We start from the raw sequence: 21,113 nt of genomic DNA on the forward strand, positions 1-21,113 counted from the left end.
AACTTATCCCTAGCTGATAGCAATTACTCTTTTCCCTTAAATTCCAGGTGAAAATAAAATGACAGTTTCTGAATCATGCATTAGTGACCAACTGATCCTGCTGGAGAAATGGACAGATAACCCCGACTACTTAAAACGCCAGGTTGGATTCTGTGCCCAGTGGAGTTTAGACAATCTGTGTAGGTATAACAAAGGGATGGATTAATTAAATAGTAGTCACTCCTCCAAAGAGATGGAGGACTCCTGTACCTGGCTGCCTTTGTAATATCAACTTGAAAAAGAAAACAAAACCCAAAAAAACCACACCAACAAATATATCCAGTGTAATGATATGGAGCGAAAATTTTGGCAAGGAAGATGTTTTTGAAAGGAAGTGGCTTGTACTCTGCAAGTTGGAGCTGCAATGAAAATTCTTCTTTGCATCAGTTTCCTGTAACCCACACTTCAGCCAGTTTGCTGAGTGGCTCAACAGTGCAGCTCTGTCTCTGTGGAACATCTGGGTTGCTGACATGTCCTGGTGATGGCCACTCCTGTGGTCATTCCCCACTGGCACAAAGGATTACTGAAGACTTTTTAAATTAGATATAATTTTTGATTTTTGTGATCAAAAGTAAAAAATTGTTTGGCAAAGCACTGTTCTAGGTTCTTTTGGATTATTAAAAACCCACTGAATTTGCTTGTTTAGTTGTGATTTCAAGGGTGCAGCAACTCTAATGACCTTGTATTTTCTAATGCCTTTTAGATAAATTTGGGTAAAAGGTCTGTTGGGCTTTAGGGGCTTTAGTCAGCTTATGGAAAGCCAGTATCAGCTGTGTTTAGTAAGTGTCTGTGTAAGTGTTGTAGCAAGTTTAAGTTATATGAAGGGTCCTCAGATAAGATCTTTCACTTGTAAATTAACATGTATGTGTCAACAATTTGACACCTGGCCAGAGAAATGCTTCTGATCCTTCCATGTAGAAAGGGCAAGCAGGGAGAGAGAGAGCTGCTTTGGCTCAGTTCAAGTTCACCACCTAAAAATGAGATGGTAGAAACCTTAAAACCCTTGTTTTCCCCTTCTTCCTATCCCCAAATCTGTTTCCACTATAATGAGTCAGAAAAACTCTGCCCACTGAATATACAAATGCAATGGTAAATCCTGAAGCAGTGGCACCTTGGTGTGAACTTGGATGCCTTCCATTTGCCTGTGGGTTTCCTGCAAGTACTAATTAGATTGTGGGAGCTCCAGTCAGAGGCACAGGTCATGCTTTCATGTTTGGAGGGTATTTAACACACACTCTATTGAAAGCTGTTTTCATGCAGGCATAATGTCAGTGTTTCATTCAGTTATGCCAAAAACTACCTGGATCCTAGAGAGATTATCATTGTATGAAAGGTTTAAAATCAAGTTTTGCAGCAGCAATAACTAACATTTGTTGGGTTTTGTTTTTTTTTTCAGTTTTAAAAGAAGGCAGGCAGTTTACATATGAGAAGGTTGACTTGACCAACATTAGGGCCATGCTGAACAGTAATGATGTCAGTGAATACCTGAAGATCTCACCACATGGATTAGAGGTAGGAAATTGTTTTGTGTTTTCAACCTGAAAAAGAGGCTGAAAAAAAAAGCAGGTTTAGCTTTGCACTTGCTCCTGTGATTTTGTAGAATGAATCCATGTTGTCTGCCAGCTTTGTACAGAAAACTTGCTTTGTCATCAAAGGGTTGGAGCATCACTACACTGATCTCAGTTGTAGGAATGTTCACACTGAAGTAATTCCTGTGCCCCAAAACTTCAGGGAAGTGAGGAGGACTCTTAAGAGTCAGATGGCTTTTCACTTTGTTTGTGAGCAGTTTTAGTTGAAATATCATTCTATTGTTTGTCCTGTCTCATGTTGAAAAGCTCATAGCAGTCAGATTTTTGTCTCAGCCACATGTGGTTTTTTCCTTTCTCTCTAACTCCTAAAAACTTTAGAGTTTCCTCTCTTGGTTGTCTTAGTCTTTAAATCTTTACATTGTTTCTGTCAACTTACTGCCTTTTTTTTTTTTTTTTTGCCTGTGGCTTAACCACTTAATTTTCAGTCTTGCCTACTCACTAGTTTGTGTGACAACTACTGCTATAAAGAGAGGTCACTTTGTCTGAAATGCCTCTAAAATTATGTTGGGATATTCTTATACTCAAGAAACTTGAACCAGGGCAGGAAGGTGTTTGTTTGGGTGGTGATCTGTGGAGCCCCTGGCTTTGGGTGGTGATCTGTGGAGCCCCTGGGTTTCTGTTTGGTTTTGGTAGGCACGATGTGATGCCTCGTCCTTCGAAAGCGTGAGATGCACGTTCTGTGTCGACTCTGGAGTCTGGTACTATGAAGTCACTGTCGTTACTTCAGGAGTGATGCAGATAGGATGGGCAACCAAAGACAGCAAATTTCTCAATCATGTGAGTACCTGTAATATCATTGAGCTGGTGATGTAACATCAGTATTTTCCTTCTTACAGCATCTGTGAAAATAGCTTGGTTATTGTGTGGTTGTAATTGAGCACTTGTTTCCTTCAATTATTTTGTGTCCATGAAGAGCTGGTTTTGCTGAATTTGCTGGTACAAGAGAAGTCAGCTTGAGTGAGAAATTCACCTATAGCCATTCTTTAGTGCTGTAATTGCGTGGCTTTCTGTTCCTACTTGGAACTTATTTTAGGAGAGGAATTATATATTTAATTTAGAGATAAGCAGTTAAACCTGCTCATTTCTGATTATTAAAGAAAAATTCATTCTACAGCAGAATCAAATACAGAAGTTAATATGAAGAAAGGCCAAATACATGCATGTGGGTAAATATTGATTGTGGGCCTATGAAATAAATACATTAAGGAGATGAAACAAACACCAGTGGCAAGAAACCCAATGGGAATGCAAGAGTGGCTTCTCTCACCATTTAACTTGGGTATTCCTATGACTTCAGAGGTCTTCCTCCATTCTTCTAATTATTCATGGAAAGAGCATTGTCTTCTGCTGATGTATAACATGCACATACCTCTGTGTCCCATCCAAAGTCCAGGCCCATATTTCTAGCATGCAGTTCAAGTGTCATTTAAGTAAAAAAAAAAATTACTAACCATACACAAAATCAAAAAGCACCAACAGAACAAAAATATCATGCAGATCTGTGCTGAACACAGTCCTAGTTAAGGCAGGTGCCAAGGAGAAAGCTGTCGAGGAGGCCACGTTGTGACAGTTTTGTGATGCCCTTGGGATGCCTTTTGCAGCTGCAGTGTGCCTGGAGCTCTGGGCTTTGTGGTTTTCAGAACCCTAACCCTAGGCAGAGCAGCAAATCAACCTAGGTGTAGACACTGAGTATAACAGAAACTGTGTGAAATAAAAGGCCATATGTCTGCCTTTAGACCGCTAAGAGCCTTAAAAGATATTTTTTTCCCACCTACTGTGAAGGAGCTTGGTGTATGTGCATTTTTCTGTGTTTCTTGTACAAGGTATGAAAATAGGAGGTGTCACCTATCTGAGTAGGATGATTTTTCTGTTGCTGCAGCTCTGCTGCTGGTGGCTGAATGCTGCTGTTATTTAAGTTCATCACATGTGTGCCTGAAATACACGGATATTATCCTCTGGGTATGTCACAAACACAGGCTCAGAAGCCATATGCTCTTTATTTACAGCATCTGTAAAGAAAAGACTACTCCGAAATATGACATTAAACACCCATTACTTGGGTTTAGCTTTAATCTGGGACATGGGAAGCTTGTGTAATCAGATGCTGTCTGGTATTTACACTCCAGACAAACCATGCTGAGCATGAGGAAGTTACTTACCTTCCATAATGGTTTGGGTTTCCTGCTTGGGCTCTGCTATGTGACAGATTTTTCTACCACTCTGAAACTCTTTAGTTGTGTTTGCTTTGGACCTTAGGACTATCACTTGAATATGTTTTCACAATATGAGGGAGGCTGGCAGTGAAAGGGACACAATATGCAACAAATTAGGTGAAGGGGCTGTGTGTTTGTTCCCTTTGTGTACTCTGGGTTCTGGTGGCACATGGATATCTTGTGGGGAGGGCATTACAAGCTTGGTACTGGGACTTCAAGATAAGAGTGGCTGTTACTCTGTGGTGACTTGTAAAGATGCATAAATTTAACCTGTTTGGGTACTGGCCTTCTGGTATTTAAATACTTTAACGGGCGTGATTTGAGGTCACAGAGAATGGAAGACACTTTGGAAACAATATCCCCTTCTCCCTTCCTCCTCACGTCAACAAATTCCCTTTTAATGTGAAAATGAAACTAAAACAAGCTTGAAGAAAAAGATTACTTTCATGGGGGAAAGAAACTCTGCTCCTGCAAGAGTGGTTTAATGACAATTCTTTGCTTATTTTTTCTGCCAAGGTTGGGATTAAATGCACAAGACAGTATTTCTTATTTGGACTCAGATGTTCATTAGTTCTTATCTATGTTACAGTCTTAGAGCATGAGTTCTACAGCACTTCACTAACAAACTGCAAAATGGAGCCCTCTTTCCCTACAAGGCCTTTTAAGGACAAACTGTCTAATTAAGAAATTACACCTAAATTATTTTTACTTTTAACCCAATAACTAACCACCTGTGCCCTGCAATGGCTTTTTCATCTAATTACACAGCATCACCCAAACCCATGGAGAAGGTGAAGAAGAAGGACCAGCATCCACCCTAAAAATTCCATATTGCTTTATATATATTACTATATTCTAAAACCTTAAACTCCAAGTTTTCCACCATGTGATATTACACACTTCTAATCAAACTACACATCCATAATCCCAGTTCTGTCATTCAATTTTGAAAACCTTCTCCACAGCCTCAGGTCAAATGCAGTGTTCTCTTGGGGGTCAGCTCCTGTCAGCACAGAAAGTCCAAAATTCTCAGTTTCCAGGGTTCCAACAGTTGAGGTGAATGAAAAGAGGCTTTAGGGCCTGAGTGTGAGGGATGGCTGCAGGCTGAGATGTTGTGCTCTGTCTCTGAAGGAAGGTTACGGCATCGGGGACGATGAATACTCCTGCGCGTACGATGGCTGCCGGCAGCTGATCTGGTACAACGCCAGAAGTAAACCACATTCCCATCCCTGCTGGAAAGAAGGTATTCAGTCTCTCTGCTGCTCTTTATCCTAACTGCATTTCTGCACAGGATTCTTTCCCCTTGCAGGTGTCTGTTCATAGGTGTGAACAAAGCAGTTACTGCCTAATTCTGATGATCATAAAGGTTTAATAATTACTGTGTCTTTAGGAGTGATTTAAATGAGTGGGCACTACAGTCTTGTTCCCCAGTCTGTGTAAAGAGGCTCTTGTTGGTTAAACACTTTTCAAATGCAGAGTGAAAATCATAGCACAATTAACATTGGACATTTAATCATTAGACTTTTTTGTAGTCGTACAAGTACAAACAAATTGTGCAAACAAGTCCACTTGTTTGTAGTCGTACACAACAGGGCTGAAATCTTCCTTTCTGGGTTAGAGTTGTTTTAGAGAAGGGGAAAAAACCTTGATCTCTGAATTAGACTTTTTTTTTTTCTTTTTTAAGGAGGAGTTGCACTGTCTTGCTTACTTTAAATTCTTGGATAACTACTTGGACAGCAAAGTTCTGTTCTTGATCTCAGCTTTGAAATCTTGGTAGGATTCTGTGCATGCCAAGCTTGTGTGAACTGTGCCGCCTTCTCTTCTATTAAAATTTTCCCCCAAGGATGGCTAAATTAAAACACCTCTTAAAAATAAATAGCACAAGCATATTGGAAATTTCTCCTCAGAACACCCACTTGCTGAAGTCTATTTTCAACAGGTGTAAAATAGCCAAGGAGTGACAGAGTGCAGCTTTCTTCTGGCTTTGGCAAATACTCTACAATACTTCTACAACTATGTAGTATTAATGCTCTGGCAGACTAATACTTAATTTTTTTACTATTTTCTTCGGGGTTTTTTGGTTTTGGTTTGGGTTGGGTTTTTTTTTAGTTACTGTCTGTATCAATGTTTCTTCTTTTGTGCTTTTGCAAACAGTTCCTTTTAAGTAAGACAACTCACAGTGACATATGTGATACTTGAAACAATAACTGCTTCAGCTGTTGGCATTTAACAGAAATTAAATCTTTAAATTATTTTTGTTTTGCATGTAAGGAGACACAATAGGATTTCTACTAGACTTGCAAGAAAAGCAAATGATCTTCTATTTAAATGGAAACCAGCTTCCTGCTGAGAAGCAAGTGTTTTCATCTGCTGTGTAAGTATCTGCTCATTTGGAAGGACATGACCTCTGTGGATAATTGTGTTAATTATATGAAGAGTCCTTAATTTGAGATGTAAATTCATATTTACTTACCTGAAGCCATCATTAAAAAAGTTTGCCTGTTGAAAGTTACTTAGAAATCAGTAAGAGGTATATAATTTATACATGTGGATTTCAGGGTCCAAAATAAATACTTTGGACTTTCCAAAGGTATGTTCAGCTCAGTGGTTTAATAGTGTCAAATTAGCATAGCATTAAAATAGAATGAGGCTGCAGCAAATATGAACAATTTTCTGGTGCCTGAGGAACTTATCTTCTGAAAAATAAAGCCTATCTTGTAGATGTTGGAGAGAGGTTGTTAACTGACTGCCATTCACTGGGGCCAGCTCCTGGAGCAGCACACTGAATATTCATCAGAGGATGTCTCTTGGTAGCATTGCAGGCAGGTGTTGGGCTTATTTTGCCAACTGTTGTTAAAATTAACATATGGTGAACTCCTCAAACTCTCATAGGGAAGTTCAGCCTTTTACTTCAGAAAAGATAAGCTGGTGTAATGCTTCAGAAAGCAACTTCCTATGCAGCTTAATTAAACATTACAGTCAGTTATTCCTACCAGGCTAATAACTTCATCCATGTTTTTTCCTCAGAATAAAGTTCAAGATGCAGGCAAAGAGTAGTTCAGTTTAAAGAGTTGCTGAGTATCTTCTTTATTCAGCTTTTAGTGCTCTGTGCTTTGAGTATGGAATTGATAAACTTGAGTACGTGTTAGAACTTGGGGTATTACTGAACTTGTGCCCTTTCAGGAAATTTGAGAGGTGATAGTTATGGTTTTAAAAGTGTGACTAGTCCTAGTTGTACAGTAGGCAGCCTTTACTGGCTGACTCACTAAGAAATTCAAATAAATCCCAATAGTAAATTCAGGAGTTGAACTAAACAAGGTAAGTATGTGCAGCTGCAACTTGATGCTCTCCCAGTTAGCTGCAAAACACTGGTATTAAACTTGTTTCTGTCTCAGGGTATATTTTCAAATGGTAATAGTAACATGTCTGAAAGTTCTACTATTATTTAAGTCATTCTAAAATGCCTGTTCATCGTGTTGCAGATCAGGATTTTTTGCTGCAGCAAGTTTCATGTCCTATCAACAATGTGAGTTCAACTTTGGGGCAAGACCCTTCAAGTACCCACCACCAATGAAGTTTAGTACCTTCAATGATCATGCCTTTCTGACAGCAGAAGAGAAAATCATTTTGCCCAGGTAATCCTCCTACCTTGTGTGTTTGCATGCAGAGAAATAAAATGTTTCATGTCTGAATTGCAAAGTCTTGCCTTGTACTCAGCAAAATTAATTTCTTATGGGGTCATACTTCCATATGTTCCTCTCCTAAAAGGATGAGACAATAGGCTCCAGTGCAATTTCAGCAGTAGGGCAAGATATGCAACCAAAATCTATTAAAATAAAATATATTTTGTAATATTAAGCTAATTAAAATGAACTAGTACCACACAGTAAGCTGTTTTAGCAGAAGTACCTTCTGCCATCTAAGGATTATTAGGCTGATTGAGGAGGTATAGTGTTAATTAAAAAAAGATGTCCTGTTTAAAATTGACCTAATTAGTGGTATTGGCAGAATGGAGGCGCTGAATGATTCTAAGTCTTGAAATTGTCCTTTTCTGAGCCTGATGAAAATTTCCCCATTTTTGAATGACAGTACTGACAAAGGTTATTATGAGAGTTTTGTAGTTTCTGGCTGATGCTCAGGTGGGATTGATGTTCTGGCACTGCTCTTGCAATGTTCACGCAATAGCTGTTAGAGCTGTTAATGACTGTGCCAAAAGATGAGAGACAAACTGGGGGAAACTGGTTTCCTGTTGATGCCTGACTGGTGAAACTTGGCCTCCTGTGTTACAGACCCTGCATTATGCAATAGCACTGAAAGGCTCCATTCAAGGTTGGACACTGTTGATCTTGTAGACAAAGATCATCCCTGCCCTACAGCCTGAACTGCTTGGAAAGGATAAGGCAATTCTAAATTAAAAGATAGCTTTGATCATCTTAAAAGTGCCAGGAGATAAGGCAAAGGCCTGTATGAGTGGACCCTAATTATCCATCACAGGATTTAACATAAACTCATGCAGAGTTGGGCTGAATTTAGTGCATCTGGTGTTGGGGCAAGGCACATCACCCTGCCATTGAATAGTTGTGGTGGGTGCTGTGATGAGGGATTTTTACTTACTTTCTCTCCCTTGTGGCTGTTGCCATACTGGGATGTTGGTTTAGTTTGCTGGTTTTATTCTTTTAAACTGTGTTAGAATATTATAGGGTATCTGTATGTTGTTGATGGGTTTGTGAGGTTTATTTGTTTGGGGTTTTTTCTTAACTCCTGAAAGAAGGCAGGTACAAAAGAATTTCTGTAAGTGTTCAGCTGTGGGAACTAGGAGAATTGTTATTTAATCCCATTTTTGTCCCTTTCTGACAGACCAGAATAGGGAATCAGACTGTTTTGCAGGTCTGTGAGTGTGTTAAGCCTTTTTTTGTGGGCAATTGTGATCGATGTTTATCAGCAGTGTGTTGTAGCACTGCTACAAGTGTTATGTTGGCCTTGATGCAATTCTCGGAATAGTTTTGAATCTATTGCTTTGAGTCTAATGTTTGGGGGGTCTGTCTCTCTCTCCCTTCAGACACAGGCGCCTGGCTTTGCTGAAGCAAGTGAGTATCAGAGAGAACTGCTGCACACTTTGCTGTGATGAGGTAGCAGACACAGAACTCAGGCCATGTGGACACAGGTAAAACCTTAAAAAACCCAAATCCAAAGAAATTGAAAAATGTGTGTGTGATGCTCAGCTTAGATGAGGTCATATGCAATCCCTGCTCATCTTGATGGACTCCCCAGGATAAAGGAAATAACCTTCCTTCCCTTTAAGCATGTGATATGTAGAGGTTAAACACACCTAGACCTGAGCAGGTTGAACCCCTGATTGTGTGTGTATTTGGGGAAGTACAGAGGCTACATCTGTGTGCTGCCCTGGGCTACTGAGTCTTATTTCCCTGATGTCAAAGGCTTTACTGATTAGTACTTGATACTGGTGCTGAAATCCAGATCATGTGAGGAGAGCATAAAATTCATAATACAGTCACATACTCATTAAATGTTCAACAAATGGATTGTCTCAAGTCACAAATTCCTCTAAAAGCTAAAAATAAGACAGCTGTATTAATTATACCATAATAGCACCTTCCTGCCTTTAAGCAGCCTACTGGGAAATGAGTCCAGTTAAGTCCAATTCCTTAGAGTTTAGAGCACTCATGGAAGGAGTCTTGCCATGTGTCTAGATGCTGGAAAGTTAAAAAGAGATGTGCCTGGATTGGAGAATTTGCTGCAGGGCACTGGGGCTGCTCTCTAGACCAGAGTCAGTGCAAGGATTAATGAGCACAGGGAAGTGGGATCCTGAGCAGCTGCAGGAGCAGCTGCAGGTCTGGGAGATGCTGAGCAGCAGGAGCTCCTCTCAAAGCCTGTAAATGGATCCACAACACCTCACTTGCAATGCCTAATCTCCACACCGAGGGACTTGACTGTGCCTCTGGCAGGCTGCTTAGTGCTTGTTATTCTGTTGTTGTTGATTAGTTTTTCATACTGTAAAAGCAGGCTTTAACTGGTTTTTCTTCTCCTTCAGTGACCTGTGCATGGAGTGTGCCTTGCAATTGGAGACCTGCCCTTTGTGTCGACAGGAAATACAAACCCGAGTCAGACAGATCTCTCACATTTCATGACACACGTGGAGAAACACCACAGACTTGTTTTTAAAGAACTCCAACCAATACTGAAAGGGGAAGGCATCTCTAACCAATCCTTATGCACATAGAACCATAGCCACGGCCAGATTTCATGCTAACCTGTAATCTGTTTATCTTAAAACTGAAATCTTTAATAAGCTCTTCCCAGCTGCCAGCAATGGGAGCTGGCTTCAGCAGTCAGGAGCTCTGGCTATTGGTTCCTCCGAGCAAGAGCAGAGGGAGTTGTCTCTGCTTCCCCTTTTCCTTCTCGCCTGTCGCAAGTGCTGAAAAAATTTGCACTGGAAGTACACATACAATGCATTTTAGAAAAGAAGAGAAAATAAGTATTTCCTAAAACAGGGCCGTGCTGTCTTGTGCTCGAAAGTCTCTATTTTTGGCAGAAGTCAGTACTAAAAAGAGAATGCCAATGTTTTCCTGTTTAATGTAGCCTCCTGCTGGTCAGAGACTCTGTATTTTCCAATATTAAACTGCTCAAAGACTGAATCTGTACACAGACTGATTTGAAGAGACAGTGTGGAGACTGCAGAGAAACTCAAAGGTTTTAATAACTTGGTGATTCCAAAGAATGTTCTGATTTGTTTTTAAATGTTAAAAGATCAGTGGTATTTTCAAGTACATAATGTTTCTGATACTTTTAACTTCGGTACCCACATTTTTTTGTGAGGTTATAATTTTCAGGAGGTATTCTTAACTAATTATAATGCTGGACTGGAATTAATTTGATATTCTGGGTATTTTTTAAGGTATCATTGAACATCTTTTTTAATCAGTGTTGTTTTTGAAAGTTAGCTCAATTTTTCCAAAGTGAATATATCTTAAAATATTAGAGGAGAGTTCTGGAGCCATTTATTTAAAACAAGGTTATTTGGATAGCAGTTTCAGTCTTATTCTTAACTCCTTAAAAATGCACCTTGCTTGCCACTTGTCAGTCCTGCTCTGAGCAGGTTTGGGGCCACACTTCCTAGTTTTGGTAGGGATCATACAGTGGGAATCTCTGCTCCACTTTAATTACACATTTGTGATGTTTGTGTGTTAAGGATGCACTTCAGTAGGCAGCTCTTGACTTTTACTAGGTTTCTACAAGGAATCAGGGTTCACAGCTGGTGTCAGTGAAGTAGCACAAAAATAGGTGGGGTTCTGCTTATTTTGCACCAACTGAGGATATGACTCGGTCTCTTCCAAGTCTTGCACCAGTTGATTTTTTAAAAATATCTGTATAGTAGAACTTTACTAATTCACACACAACTTACACCAAAACCATCCCACTTCTTGGCAGTGATTCAGCAGCAGAGGCTGTTGTAGTGAATTCTCATGGTGTGATGTAGCTTATTTTTAAAATCATTTATTATCTTTATTGTACTATGAAGTACTAACAAAGCAGAGCTGAGGCTGCTTAATCGTGCTCAGCACTCTGGCTTCCTACAGACCTCAGCAGGAGCTGAGAGCTCTGCACACAGGTCCCAGAACCCAGCTCTCTAGCAACTCCTTTCACCTTCTGCCTTTGCTAACTCAAGGGTGCTGAACTTCATCCAGAGATGTGTGAATTAGGAAAGTTCTGTCCATCATTTTCACGTTGAATTTTGTCCAAATGTAGACTGAATCCAGCAGCAGAGTGCTGATTAGTGTTTTTGCTAAAATGTGGATTCTCTTCCACCTTGGATGCCTGGTCTGACTTAAGTCAGGCTGGCAAATCTGTGCCACAGGGATCTCATTTCCTTGCTGAGTGTACTTTACAATGTTTTGCTGTATCCATGTTTTCAGTCAGGGCCGAGTCCCTTCCAGCTCAGTGAGCAAACATGAGCTCCATCACTGCCACAAGGGTGTTAAAAATTCAGAATCACTTTGAAATGAAGTTCTAAGCGCTTCCAAATGCAATGATGAGATTTTATCCCTAAGGTACAAAGTTACAAATTATACTTTAGGGAAGAGGTGGGACAGAACCATTTTGAACTCTGCCTTAATAGAGTCTAGTAATTTCAGGGCTTTGGTTTCCCTGGCCAGGATTAACTGAGGTAAAATTTTCAGAAGTGCCTAGGACTCCTAATTTGTATCAACTGCTGTATGAGATTAAGGTCTTCAGGCCCAAGTCCACAATGGCTTCTAGGCATCTGCTGTCCCCGTGGAATGCAGGTACCTTAGAGCCTCGCTGCCTTTGTGGACATGGGGCTCAGTGCCTGCGTTCTTTATGGAAAAGATGTGAATGCTTTGGAAAATTTTGCCCCAGACCGTCTTCCATGCAGCTGGTGCTGGGCAGAGGAAGCCAGCGGTGGCAGAGGAGGGAGCTGTGTCGCAGAGAACTGTCCTGTTCATTTCACAAAGGGAAAGACTGTACACTTGGCCCGGCTTTGTGCCGCCAGCCAGGCCGGGGCCGTGTCTGTCAGGCTGGGTACTCCGAGAGCAGAGCGCTGTCACCCTCGCTCCCTGCACCCCCCGTAGCTTTGGGGACAGGGACGGGAGGTGCCCGCTCCACAGGGGGAATGAATTGTAGCAAAGTTGTCCATTCAACAATAAAATCATCCTGAAGGCTCTTTGTTGTTCTTTAATTCCTTTTCGGCTGAGGCGCGTGTATGGGCTCGGGTGGGGCATTCGTGCCGGGGGGGTCCAGGTCATAGCGCTGGTCGCCGGGCTGCAGCAGCTGGGGGCTGTCCTCGGAGCTCTGCTCTCTGAGGGGAAGCCCGCTCTGCCGCTGCCATTAAATACTTGCAATAGAGCAAATAATACCGTCTCCTGCCTCCCCCTCAGGGCCCGCCATGGCGGCGGCGCCGCCTTCCCGCGCAGCCCCCGCCGCGCTCTGATTGGGCTGGCGGGCCGGGGGCGGGCCCAGCGGGCCGGAGCCGCGCTGTGATTGGCTGCGGGCGGGGCGGAAGAGCGCGTTCCCCAGGAGACGGCCCGAGGGGAGGGGGCTGCGCGCCGGCCTGAGGGCGGTGGGTGCGGGCGGGGGCGCGGGGCCGCGGCACCGGGAGCGGGACACGGGGCCGCCGCCCCGGGAAGGGCGGGACGCCACCGCCGGGGCGCTTTGTGCAGAGAGGGAGGGTGATGGCCCGCTGCCCTGGGTCCTTTTGAGGAGCGGGAGGGAGTGAGGCGGGCTGGCTGCCTGGGATGGGGCAGGGCTGCAGGGCTTTGCCCGCCCTCGCCGGGACTGAGGATGGGAAGGCGACGGACGCGCTCGGCTCCTGCCGGGCTCGCGGTGATGCCCCGGGACTGCTCTGAGGGCCGGCGCTGGGTGAAGCCCAGTGGGAGCAGTGGGATGCCATCGCCAGCGGCCTCGGGGAGCCGTGTGCCCTGACCCCGGTGTGCCCCGTCCCCGGTGTGCCCCGTCCCCCGGGGAACCATCTGCCCTGCCCCCGGCACCCACTCACAGCCTTGGGCCGAGTGTCCAGCCGGGACGCAGCCCCTGGGATCGCTGTCCAAAGCCTGGTCTGGGACACATTGGAGCCGGGTGGCACCTTTATCTTATCTGGCTTTATTTCTATAATGGTCAGTCACAGATGTTTTAGGAAAAAAGATGTAGATGTGACCCAAAACCCTTTTATAGGGTCTGGTTGTATTTTGAGCCGGTTCTCTGAATAGGCAGAGAAATTTTCTAGATTATTTGGGTTATTACAAAAAAGCAGTAGCAATCATTTTGGAAGAATGTGATGTTTGAATTCTGGTGTTTAAGAATTAAAACTCATCTCCTGATTTGCTCTTCAGGAAATGTATGGCAGTTTAGCAATTGATTTGTATTAACACTAAGTCATGTTATTCCTTAGCACTTTGGTCAAAAAGAAGAAATAACCACTAACAGCTGAAACACACATCTCTTCCACTCTAGCTAGGCAGGAACAATGGAGACTTCTGATGGAGAAAGTTTGGGTGTAGCCACGTGAGTATGCTGCATTCTCATGTGTCAGATTTCAATAAGCTAATTGCTAATTAAAATATCTTGATAGGAATATAATTACACGAATGAATTTACACCACACTGTTTAGCAGATTCTGCCTCTTAGGAGAACAAAGGTCCAGAATGCAAAGCTGCAAGAGGGAATAACATCAGTAGAGAATTTAGGTGAAATCAAACTAAATATCACTTTCATTGGTGTAGCACTGGGTAGCTCTGCTGAGGGATCAGAGCAAGCCTTGTAAAGGCTAGAAATTGCTTTTTCTGGTGTTTGTTTTAAATTCAGAATTTCTCCTTTTCAAGAGTGTTTGTTGTCTTATGTCACTGATCCAGAGAAGAGACACTTCCTCTGAGTGTTCTCCTCCTAAAACTGAGCCCATCCACAGGTTACCTCAACCAGATTTCACATTGGCAGGTGCTAAGATGCTGCTTCCCCCAAGAGTTGTGGCAGAAGGGGCTGTGTGACTGTGCCTCTGTCATGCATGGATTTAACTCTTTCAGCCCCAGACTCTGAGCAAAGGTCGGTGCCAGGGCTGCCTCAGCAGTGCGGTGTGCTGGCCCAGTCGGGGTAGGTGACAGGGAATTAAAGCCCAGGGTTGGTGAGCTCGGGTCTCTGTAGGAGTGTGGATGCCCGTGTGTTGGATAAAGAGATGGAATCGAGTTCATTTGGAACAGGTGAATTCCGTTACCTGCACAGACTTCAGCCAGGGTTCAAATTAACACTTTCTCTCCTGCTGTTAGGATAAGCAGTAGAACTAGCAGTAGCATTTATTTGGAGGGGGGAAAAGAGTGGGAATTACGGCTGGCAGAGGCAGCCTTTGCCAAGGGGAGGCTGAGCCCGGCCGAGCTGCCCGGGGCTGCCCCGCTGCCGGCCCTGTGCCGCCCTCTCGCGGGCTGTCCCCGGCCCTGGCTCCTCTCCTTCTCCCTCTCCCTCTCCCTCTCCCTCTCCCTCTCCCTGCAGCAGCAATGCTGTTGCTAGGATATCGGCGCTGAGCAGACGCCTTTTTAAATTAAAGATCTCTTAATTTTTTTCTGATCACAGCGAGCCTGATTGTAGTTAAGCTGTCAGCTAAACTACTGTTGGATTCATTTCACTGGAGTATTCTCTAATGGCAAAGCAACTTTAATGAGCTTTTCAAAACTTAGTCCGAAGGGCTATCCTACTCTCTTTACTGATGAGAGACATTCAATTGAATTTAAATGGTCCTTTCACTGATCGTAGCAAATTTTTTTCTTAAAGACAAATATCCCTGTTTCTTTGAGGCTTCTTTCCCTCACATGAGAGAAAAGGTTGTCTTTCATCCCTTGGAGGAAATAGGAAGAGTTTATCTCCCACTAAAGATGAGCTGTGAATGCCAAAGACATCCTGTGGATTATTTATTGTGTCTGAACAAGTTGCACAATAATAGATCCAGACTTCTGATGCTGGCACTGAAGATTTCTTCCCTGGATTAATTCAGATCCATAATGGTGTTTAATATTTGCTCATGATGGAATAACTTTAGGAGATTATCCTATTTATTTGGATCATATAAGGATGTTTCTTGCATAAGAAAAATATTTAAGTTTTTTCAGTATGTAATACTTGTGTATATGTTCAGTTTAAGTTGTTCCACAAGACCAAATATTTCAAAATATTCTCTAGACTGTCTGCAGCTCTGTGATCACCATGTGCAGGAAGGAGAAGGGAAACTGGTAACAGCTGGGATTTGTGGGTTGGAAAAGGTTTAATTTGCTGTTCTAATTACACTCTTTACATTTTTTTGCACCAGAACTAGAATTACCTTGACAGTAATGCCAGTAAAACAACATTTATTCTTTCTTGCAATTAGGCACCTTACTGGGAGGAAATAGAGTAGAGGCCTGATGAGAATCTCCATGGAGCAATCTTCTCATCAGTGCCATGGATTGTTTTGTAGGTTGATACTAGGAAGTTTTTCAGTTATCTTGTAATTACTGCATTTACTTGTTTATTTGTACTTAGGCTTTTGTTAACACTTTTTAATTTTAACTTTAATTTCTGCTGTAGTCAAAATATATATGTTTTCCTTTGTTTTCAGCTCCACCACTTCTGATGAGTTTGATACAGTTGTTGGCTATCTGGAGGATATCATAATGGGTAAGGTTTGCAAGTAGGTACAGACAACAACAGGGCTGTTAAACTTGTTGCCAGCTGCTCTCCTGTTAATTAGCCAACATACAGAGCCCTTGCCCTGCTTCATGGTGGCTTTCCTTCCTGTCCTACCTGGTAGTGTAGTAAAAATATACATTAGATTCTTCTGTGTGCTTGTGACTCTTGAAAATTATTCTCCACATTACTGCAGCACACTGCTTGTTAGAGACAGAGTAAAGATGCTTGTGCATCTTGTGCAGAGAAATCAGAACTTTCTGGGATTTTTATGGAAGAGACTGTGAGAGGCAGCCTTCCCTTCCCCAGCTCTGCCCAGACTGCTCCTGACATGTCTGTCAGGATGTTCTTAGAAGCTGCCATGGTTTGTCTGGGCAGTTTTCTGCAGTGCCCTGCTCCTGCTGCTGCAGGGAGCCCTTTGCACTCTGATATGAAGTGCCTGAGCTGCAGGCTGAGAGTTGGTTCTGTTCCAGGACTGAAAGCTGCAAGAATGGGGAACCCTATTTCTGTGAATCCAGCCCTAAAGCACAAAGATGGTTATGGAATCACAGAATGGTTTGGGTTGGAAGGACCTTAAAGATCACTCACCCCCCCCTGCCATGGGCAGGGACACCTTCCACCAGAGCAGGCTGCTCACAATCCCATCCAGCCTGGCCTTAGGCAGTAAAAGATGCTCAATTCTCAGGGATGTGGCTCCAACTGAGAAGTCAGTGTGTGCAGGGAAGGCTTTTACAAGATGCCAAGGCAGAATTCATGATGATCAGCCATCAGCTGCTTTATAGGGACAGCACATCATTTCTTTGGTCACATCCTTCCAGAGAAATGCAGATTCTGGAGCCTCAGTTGCCTGGTGATGCAGTTGAATCTGAAGAAATGCTAACTAAATTAATTTGGAACGTGTCAGAGTTTGGAAAGCTGTGACTAGTATCCTTCACCAGTGTTCATAAGTAAACTTTTTATTTATACCTGTTTTGTGGAATTCCATGGTAACCTACTGTGTTTATTTTTACTCTTCGTTTTTTCGACAACTGGAAAAAATTCTTTGGCAATTGAAAATTTAATCTGGAAATTCCACTAATATTTTTAAATTCAAAGAAAGAAAACTTAAGAGTTCTTGTAGGGAAGATGTATTCACTTAATAAAAAAATACAGATGTTTTGCTGACTTTGGAGCCAGAGCAAAAAGAGGTTGAGAATAAATAACTATTAATAAATGTAGAGCAGGAGGACTGTTTTGGTAATATTTCACTATCAGCCTCTGTTCTCTCACAGATGGGTCAGAAGTGGTGGTTTGGCAGCAGCTGTGGGGCTGATGTGATGAACTCTGCACGTGTGCAGGGCTCTGTGGTTACAGCAGGGAAGCAGAGGACCAGTGAATGTGGGGTTTGTGTTACAGAAAGAATGACTAAACTCCTAACTCTGTGCTGCATTTCTGCTATGGCCCAGATGATGATTTCCAGTTAATACAGAGGAATTTTTTGGAGAAGCACTACCAGGAGTTTGATGACTCAGAAGAAAACAAGCTCATCTATACAGACATTTTTAATGAATATGTAAGATACCTTTTCCTATTTTTCTTTTCTTTTTTTTCCTTAATATAGTTCTCATTTTATAAAATACTGGGCTTACATGGAGCAGATCCCAACATGTTCCTGTCTCCTTCAGAAGCACAGCCATGATCTGTGAGCAAGAAGGTTTTTTCTGGAGCTTTAGGTTCCTTTCTCAATGTTTCACACAAAATTTTCTAGAGATATTTTGGAAGTTGTGTAGCTCCCTTGCATAGATATTTATCCAATTGCTGTAGTAAATAATGTGTTTAGCGTGTGTGCAAACAAAGTTTCTTATTTTCCAGTTATTTTATTTCTTGTATTGGATAATTCTATCACATTCATGCAAAGCATAATCAAGAAACTAGACCAGTCTGCTATTCAGTACCATTAAATGAGTTGGAAAAATATTTGTTACTAGATACAAATAGTCAGTGTTTGTTCTCCCCAAGATCCTCAGCAAAAAATGTGCAGCTCTGTGGCTCGGGGCTGGTGTGAGAACAGAACCAGCAACACCCACTGAGGAATCTGCAGTTGTGCCCAGTGAGGATCATGCAGAGTGTCAGGAAGGTGTCGGTGTCAGGATGCTGTTTGAAATCTGCCTCTGAAATTGTTGTGATCTTACTGGGGTGGTTTGTCTGGGTTTTTTTCAGATCTCTTTAGTAGAGAAATACATTGAAGAGAAGTTGCTTGATCGGATTCGTGGGTTTGATATGGTTGCTTTCACAGTGTCATTGCAGTAAGTCTCTGGTTTGCTTTTGGTTGAGGAGTGGCTTCTGTGCCTCTCAGTTCTTTTTATCTAGATTAAAGCTTAGGTTTTTGGCAGTTCACCCTTTAGATAATGGTTCTACTTTAACTTAAAATAGAAGTGTTCATGCTGGCAGTGGCTGACCACTTTTCTTGCCTTCAGCATGTCCTGCAACTCTAAATTTCTGAATTATCCTGCTGAAATATATTTGATTTGAAGGGGTAGGAAGAGAAATCAGACTGAGAGCACTGGAGGATTTTTGTATTTCTTGTCATTTTGATGCCAGACCCTTAAAAGAGTTTGTCTTACCTCTTCCAGGCACCTCAGTAGCCTGGTGGTGTTTCAGGCATGTGGTTGAATTCCTTTATTGCAGTTTTCATTTGGAGCATCCAGAGAAGAGTTTGGTTTGTGTTCAGCTTTTGCATTGGGTCATTTTAGCTTACCCAGCTTCCTGAAGAGCTTGTTTTTGAAAGATCACTGGTTTTCCCCTTGAATAAGAAAATCAAGTGTAATTGGGAACTGAGAATCTTAAAATATTTGAATCTGGTTAATTTTTAATGTTTCTTAAATAAATAGGTCAGGTTTTCAAGGACTGATATGATACTCGTAGGTCTTGGATTTAGATAAATTTAACAATGTAGTTGGATTGGAAATACTGCATGGTAATATTTGGCTGCAGTTTTGCTATATGATAACCTGCAATAATATTCTTGTTTAAATACTGATATCATTCTACTTGTCCTTTTTGACCTTGTAGCATTTTTAAAATAACAAATTTTTCTCACACAATTTTCTCATTCCCCGACTTCTTTTTCTCTGTAGACAACACAAAGATGAAATGCCAGGTGATATATTTGATCTGCTTCTCACATTTACAGACTTTCTGGCTTTCAAAGAAATGTTCTTGGAATACAGAGCTGTGAGTATATCACCTTGTTTATTTTCATTGGCACAGTAGCTGTTGGTTTTGTGTAGCTCCACCTGAGAGTGCCAAAGGAAAAGTTTCTACAGTAGGTCACAGTATTTAATCAAAGGCTGTAACAGAGTCAAAAGAAAAATTGATTCAATGAGTGGCTTTTTAAACTCAAACTGCACATTTAATGATTTATAGAAAACATTAATAAAGCTGGCATATGGAGCAGTTCTTCCTGCTTTTGTGAACTTCCTGCATTTGTGGATATTGTTTTCCAAATGAGCAGAAGGGAGCACTTTTTCACTGTGACAGTCTCTGAGCTTGTGGAGTCTCCATCCTGGGAGATATTCTAAAGTTGTCTGGACACAGTCCTGAGTGACTGTGCTTGAGTGTGGGGTTTGGCCCAGATCACCTCCACAGATGCCTCTCCACTTCGGCCATTCTGACTCTATAGTATCTTCTTTTGGTTTTTATTCCTAGTCTATCCAAAATTCACTTTTTAAACCTCTTTCATTTGTTTTCGCCTCCTCTCGGTGCCAGCTGGAGAAATAAACAAAAGAGCTGAGATTTTTGGATGAGGTTTTTCCTAGCAAAATAAAAATCAGTGCTCTCCAGTGTCAGTCCAGTCCTGTTTGACAAGGAACAAAAGAGTCACAGTTGTGGTTATGCCTCTGCCTCTTCCCCATCCCTGTGAATTTTGTGGAGATGGGGACAGGCTGAAGAGAGTCAATCTATGTATCAGCATCAGGAGGAGTTTCAGTTGGGATTTGCAGACTGGGGTCTCTGAGAGGCAAACGGCAGGAGCCAGATTTCAGTAGATCCCTGAGCCACAGCATTCCCAACCAGGGCTGAGCAGGACTCTGCTCTGACATGGGCAGCCCAGACAGCCCCCTCACCCCAGGGATTCCTGCACAATCTTCTTGGGTTCCCATTCAATCACAGATGCTCCAGTAACACGTGATTTTATATTGATTTGATGCAGCAGAAAATGTATTGCCTGTTTCATTTTTTGAAATGCTTATTCCAAACCATCATGGAGTCACAGATTTCTTTTTTTTTTTTCCCATGCTTCTAGGAAAAAGAAGGTCGAAGTCTGGATTTAAGCAGTGCGTTAGTGGTGACTTCATTAAACCATTAAACAAGTCATTCTGAAGGGAGTTCTGTTGTATTTTAAGCGAGGTCTATTCAAATTTCAGAGGTGAAAGGCAGCGATTCCCAAGAGAGGGCCGGGGCAGAGGGGCGGGGACTCGGCTCCAGGCCGCTCTTGGGGAGGTGGGGCCGGGCCGGGACTGTGGGTCCCTCTCCAGGGGGTGAAATCAAAACTTTTGCACAAATGGATGGAAGAGACTGTGAGAGGCAGTCTTCCCTTCCCCAGCTCTGCCCAGACTTCTCCTGACATGTCTGCCAGGATCTTCTTGGAAGCTGCCATGGTTTCTCTGGACAGTTTTCTGCAGTGCCCTGCTCCTGCTGCTGCAGGGAGCTTTTTGCACTCTGATGTGAAGTGCCTGAGCTGCAGTTTGAGCTCCTTGTTCTTTGTCCTGTCTCTGCTGAACACAGAGAACAGTTTATTCCTTCCGTTCCTGCAGCACCATTGCTTAACTGGAAATCATCCAGTTCCAACCCCCCTCCCACTAGAGCAGGCTGCTCACAATCCCATCCAGCCTGGCCTTAGGCAGTAAAAGATGCTCAATTCTCAGGGATGTGGCTCCAACTGAGAAGTCAGTGTGTGCAGGGAAGGCTTTTACAAGGTGCCAAGGCAGAATTCATGATGATCAGCCATCAGCTGCTTTATAGGGACAGCACATCATTTCTCTGGTCACATCCTTCCCAGAGAGATGTAGACTCTGGAGCCTCAGTTGCCTGGTGATGCAGTTGAATCTGGAG

At 42.5% G+C, this 21,113-nt stretch overlaps 2 protein-coding genes across 3 annotated transcripts in view; both read left to right on the plus strand.

The window, feature by feature from the left end:
• RSPRY1 (ring finger and SPRY domain containing 1) overlaps positions 1-12,532 on the plus strand; it is a 34,666-nt gene extending 22,134 nt beyond the window's left edge. For both annotated transcript variants that reach the window (XM_084214844.1, XM_084214843.1), the window contains 8 exons: positions 48-179; positions 1,436-1,551; positions 2,262-2,405; positions 4,973-5,084; positions 6,113-6,215; positions 7,324-7,476; positions 8,901-9,005; positions 9,894-12,532. In XM_084214844.1, coding sequence (XP_084070970.1) covers positions 48-179; positions 1,436-1,551; positions 2,262-2,405; positions 4,973-5,084; positions 6,113-6,215; positions 7,324-7,476; positions 8,901-9,005; positions 9,894-9,990 — 962 coding nt within the window. In that variant the 3' untranslated portion in view covers positions 9,991-12,532. The remainder of the gene's footprint in view (positions 1-47; positions 180-1,435; positions 1,552-2,261; positions 2,406-4,972; positions 5,085-6,112; positions 6,216-7,323; positions 7,477-8,900; positions 9,006-9,893) is intronic.
• Positions 12,533-12,881: 349 nt separating this feature from the next.
• Positions 12,882-20,367, plus strand: ARL2BP (ARF like GTPase 2 binding protein; the record flags this gene model as incomplete). Its single annotated transcript, XM_084215243.1, has 7 exons — positions 12,882-12,938; positions 13,829-13,879; positions 15,955-16,013; positions 17,468-17,574; positions 18,222-18,307; positions 19,139-19,235; positions 20,305-20,367. Exons 2-7 carry the CDS (start codon positions 13,842-13,844, stop codon positions 20,365-20,367), a joined length of 450 nt encoding a protein of 149 aa, XP_084071369.1. The 5' UTR covers positions 12,882-12,938; positions 13,829-13,841.
• Between the last annotated feature and the right edge of the window lie 746 nt (positions 20,368-21,113).

The sequence above is a fragment of the Fringilla coelebs genome (genome assembly GCF_963513975.1).
Source record: "Fringilla coelebs genome assembly, chromosome: 14".
In the NCBI taxonomy this organism is placed as follows: Eukaryota; Metazoa; Chordata; class Aves; order Passeriformes; family Fringillidae; genus Fringilla; species Fringilla coelebs.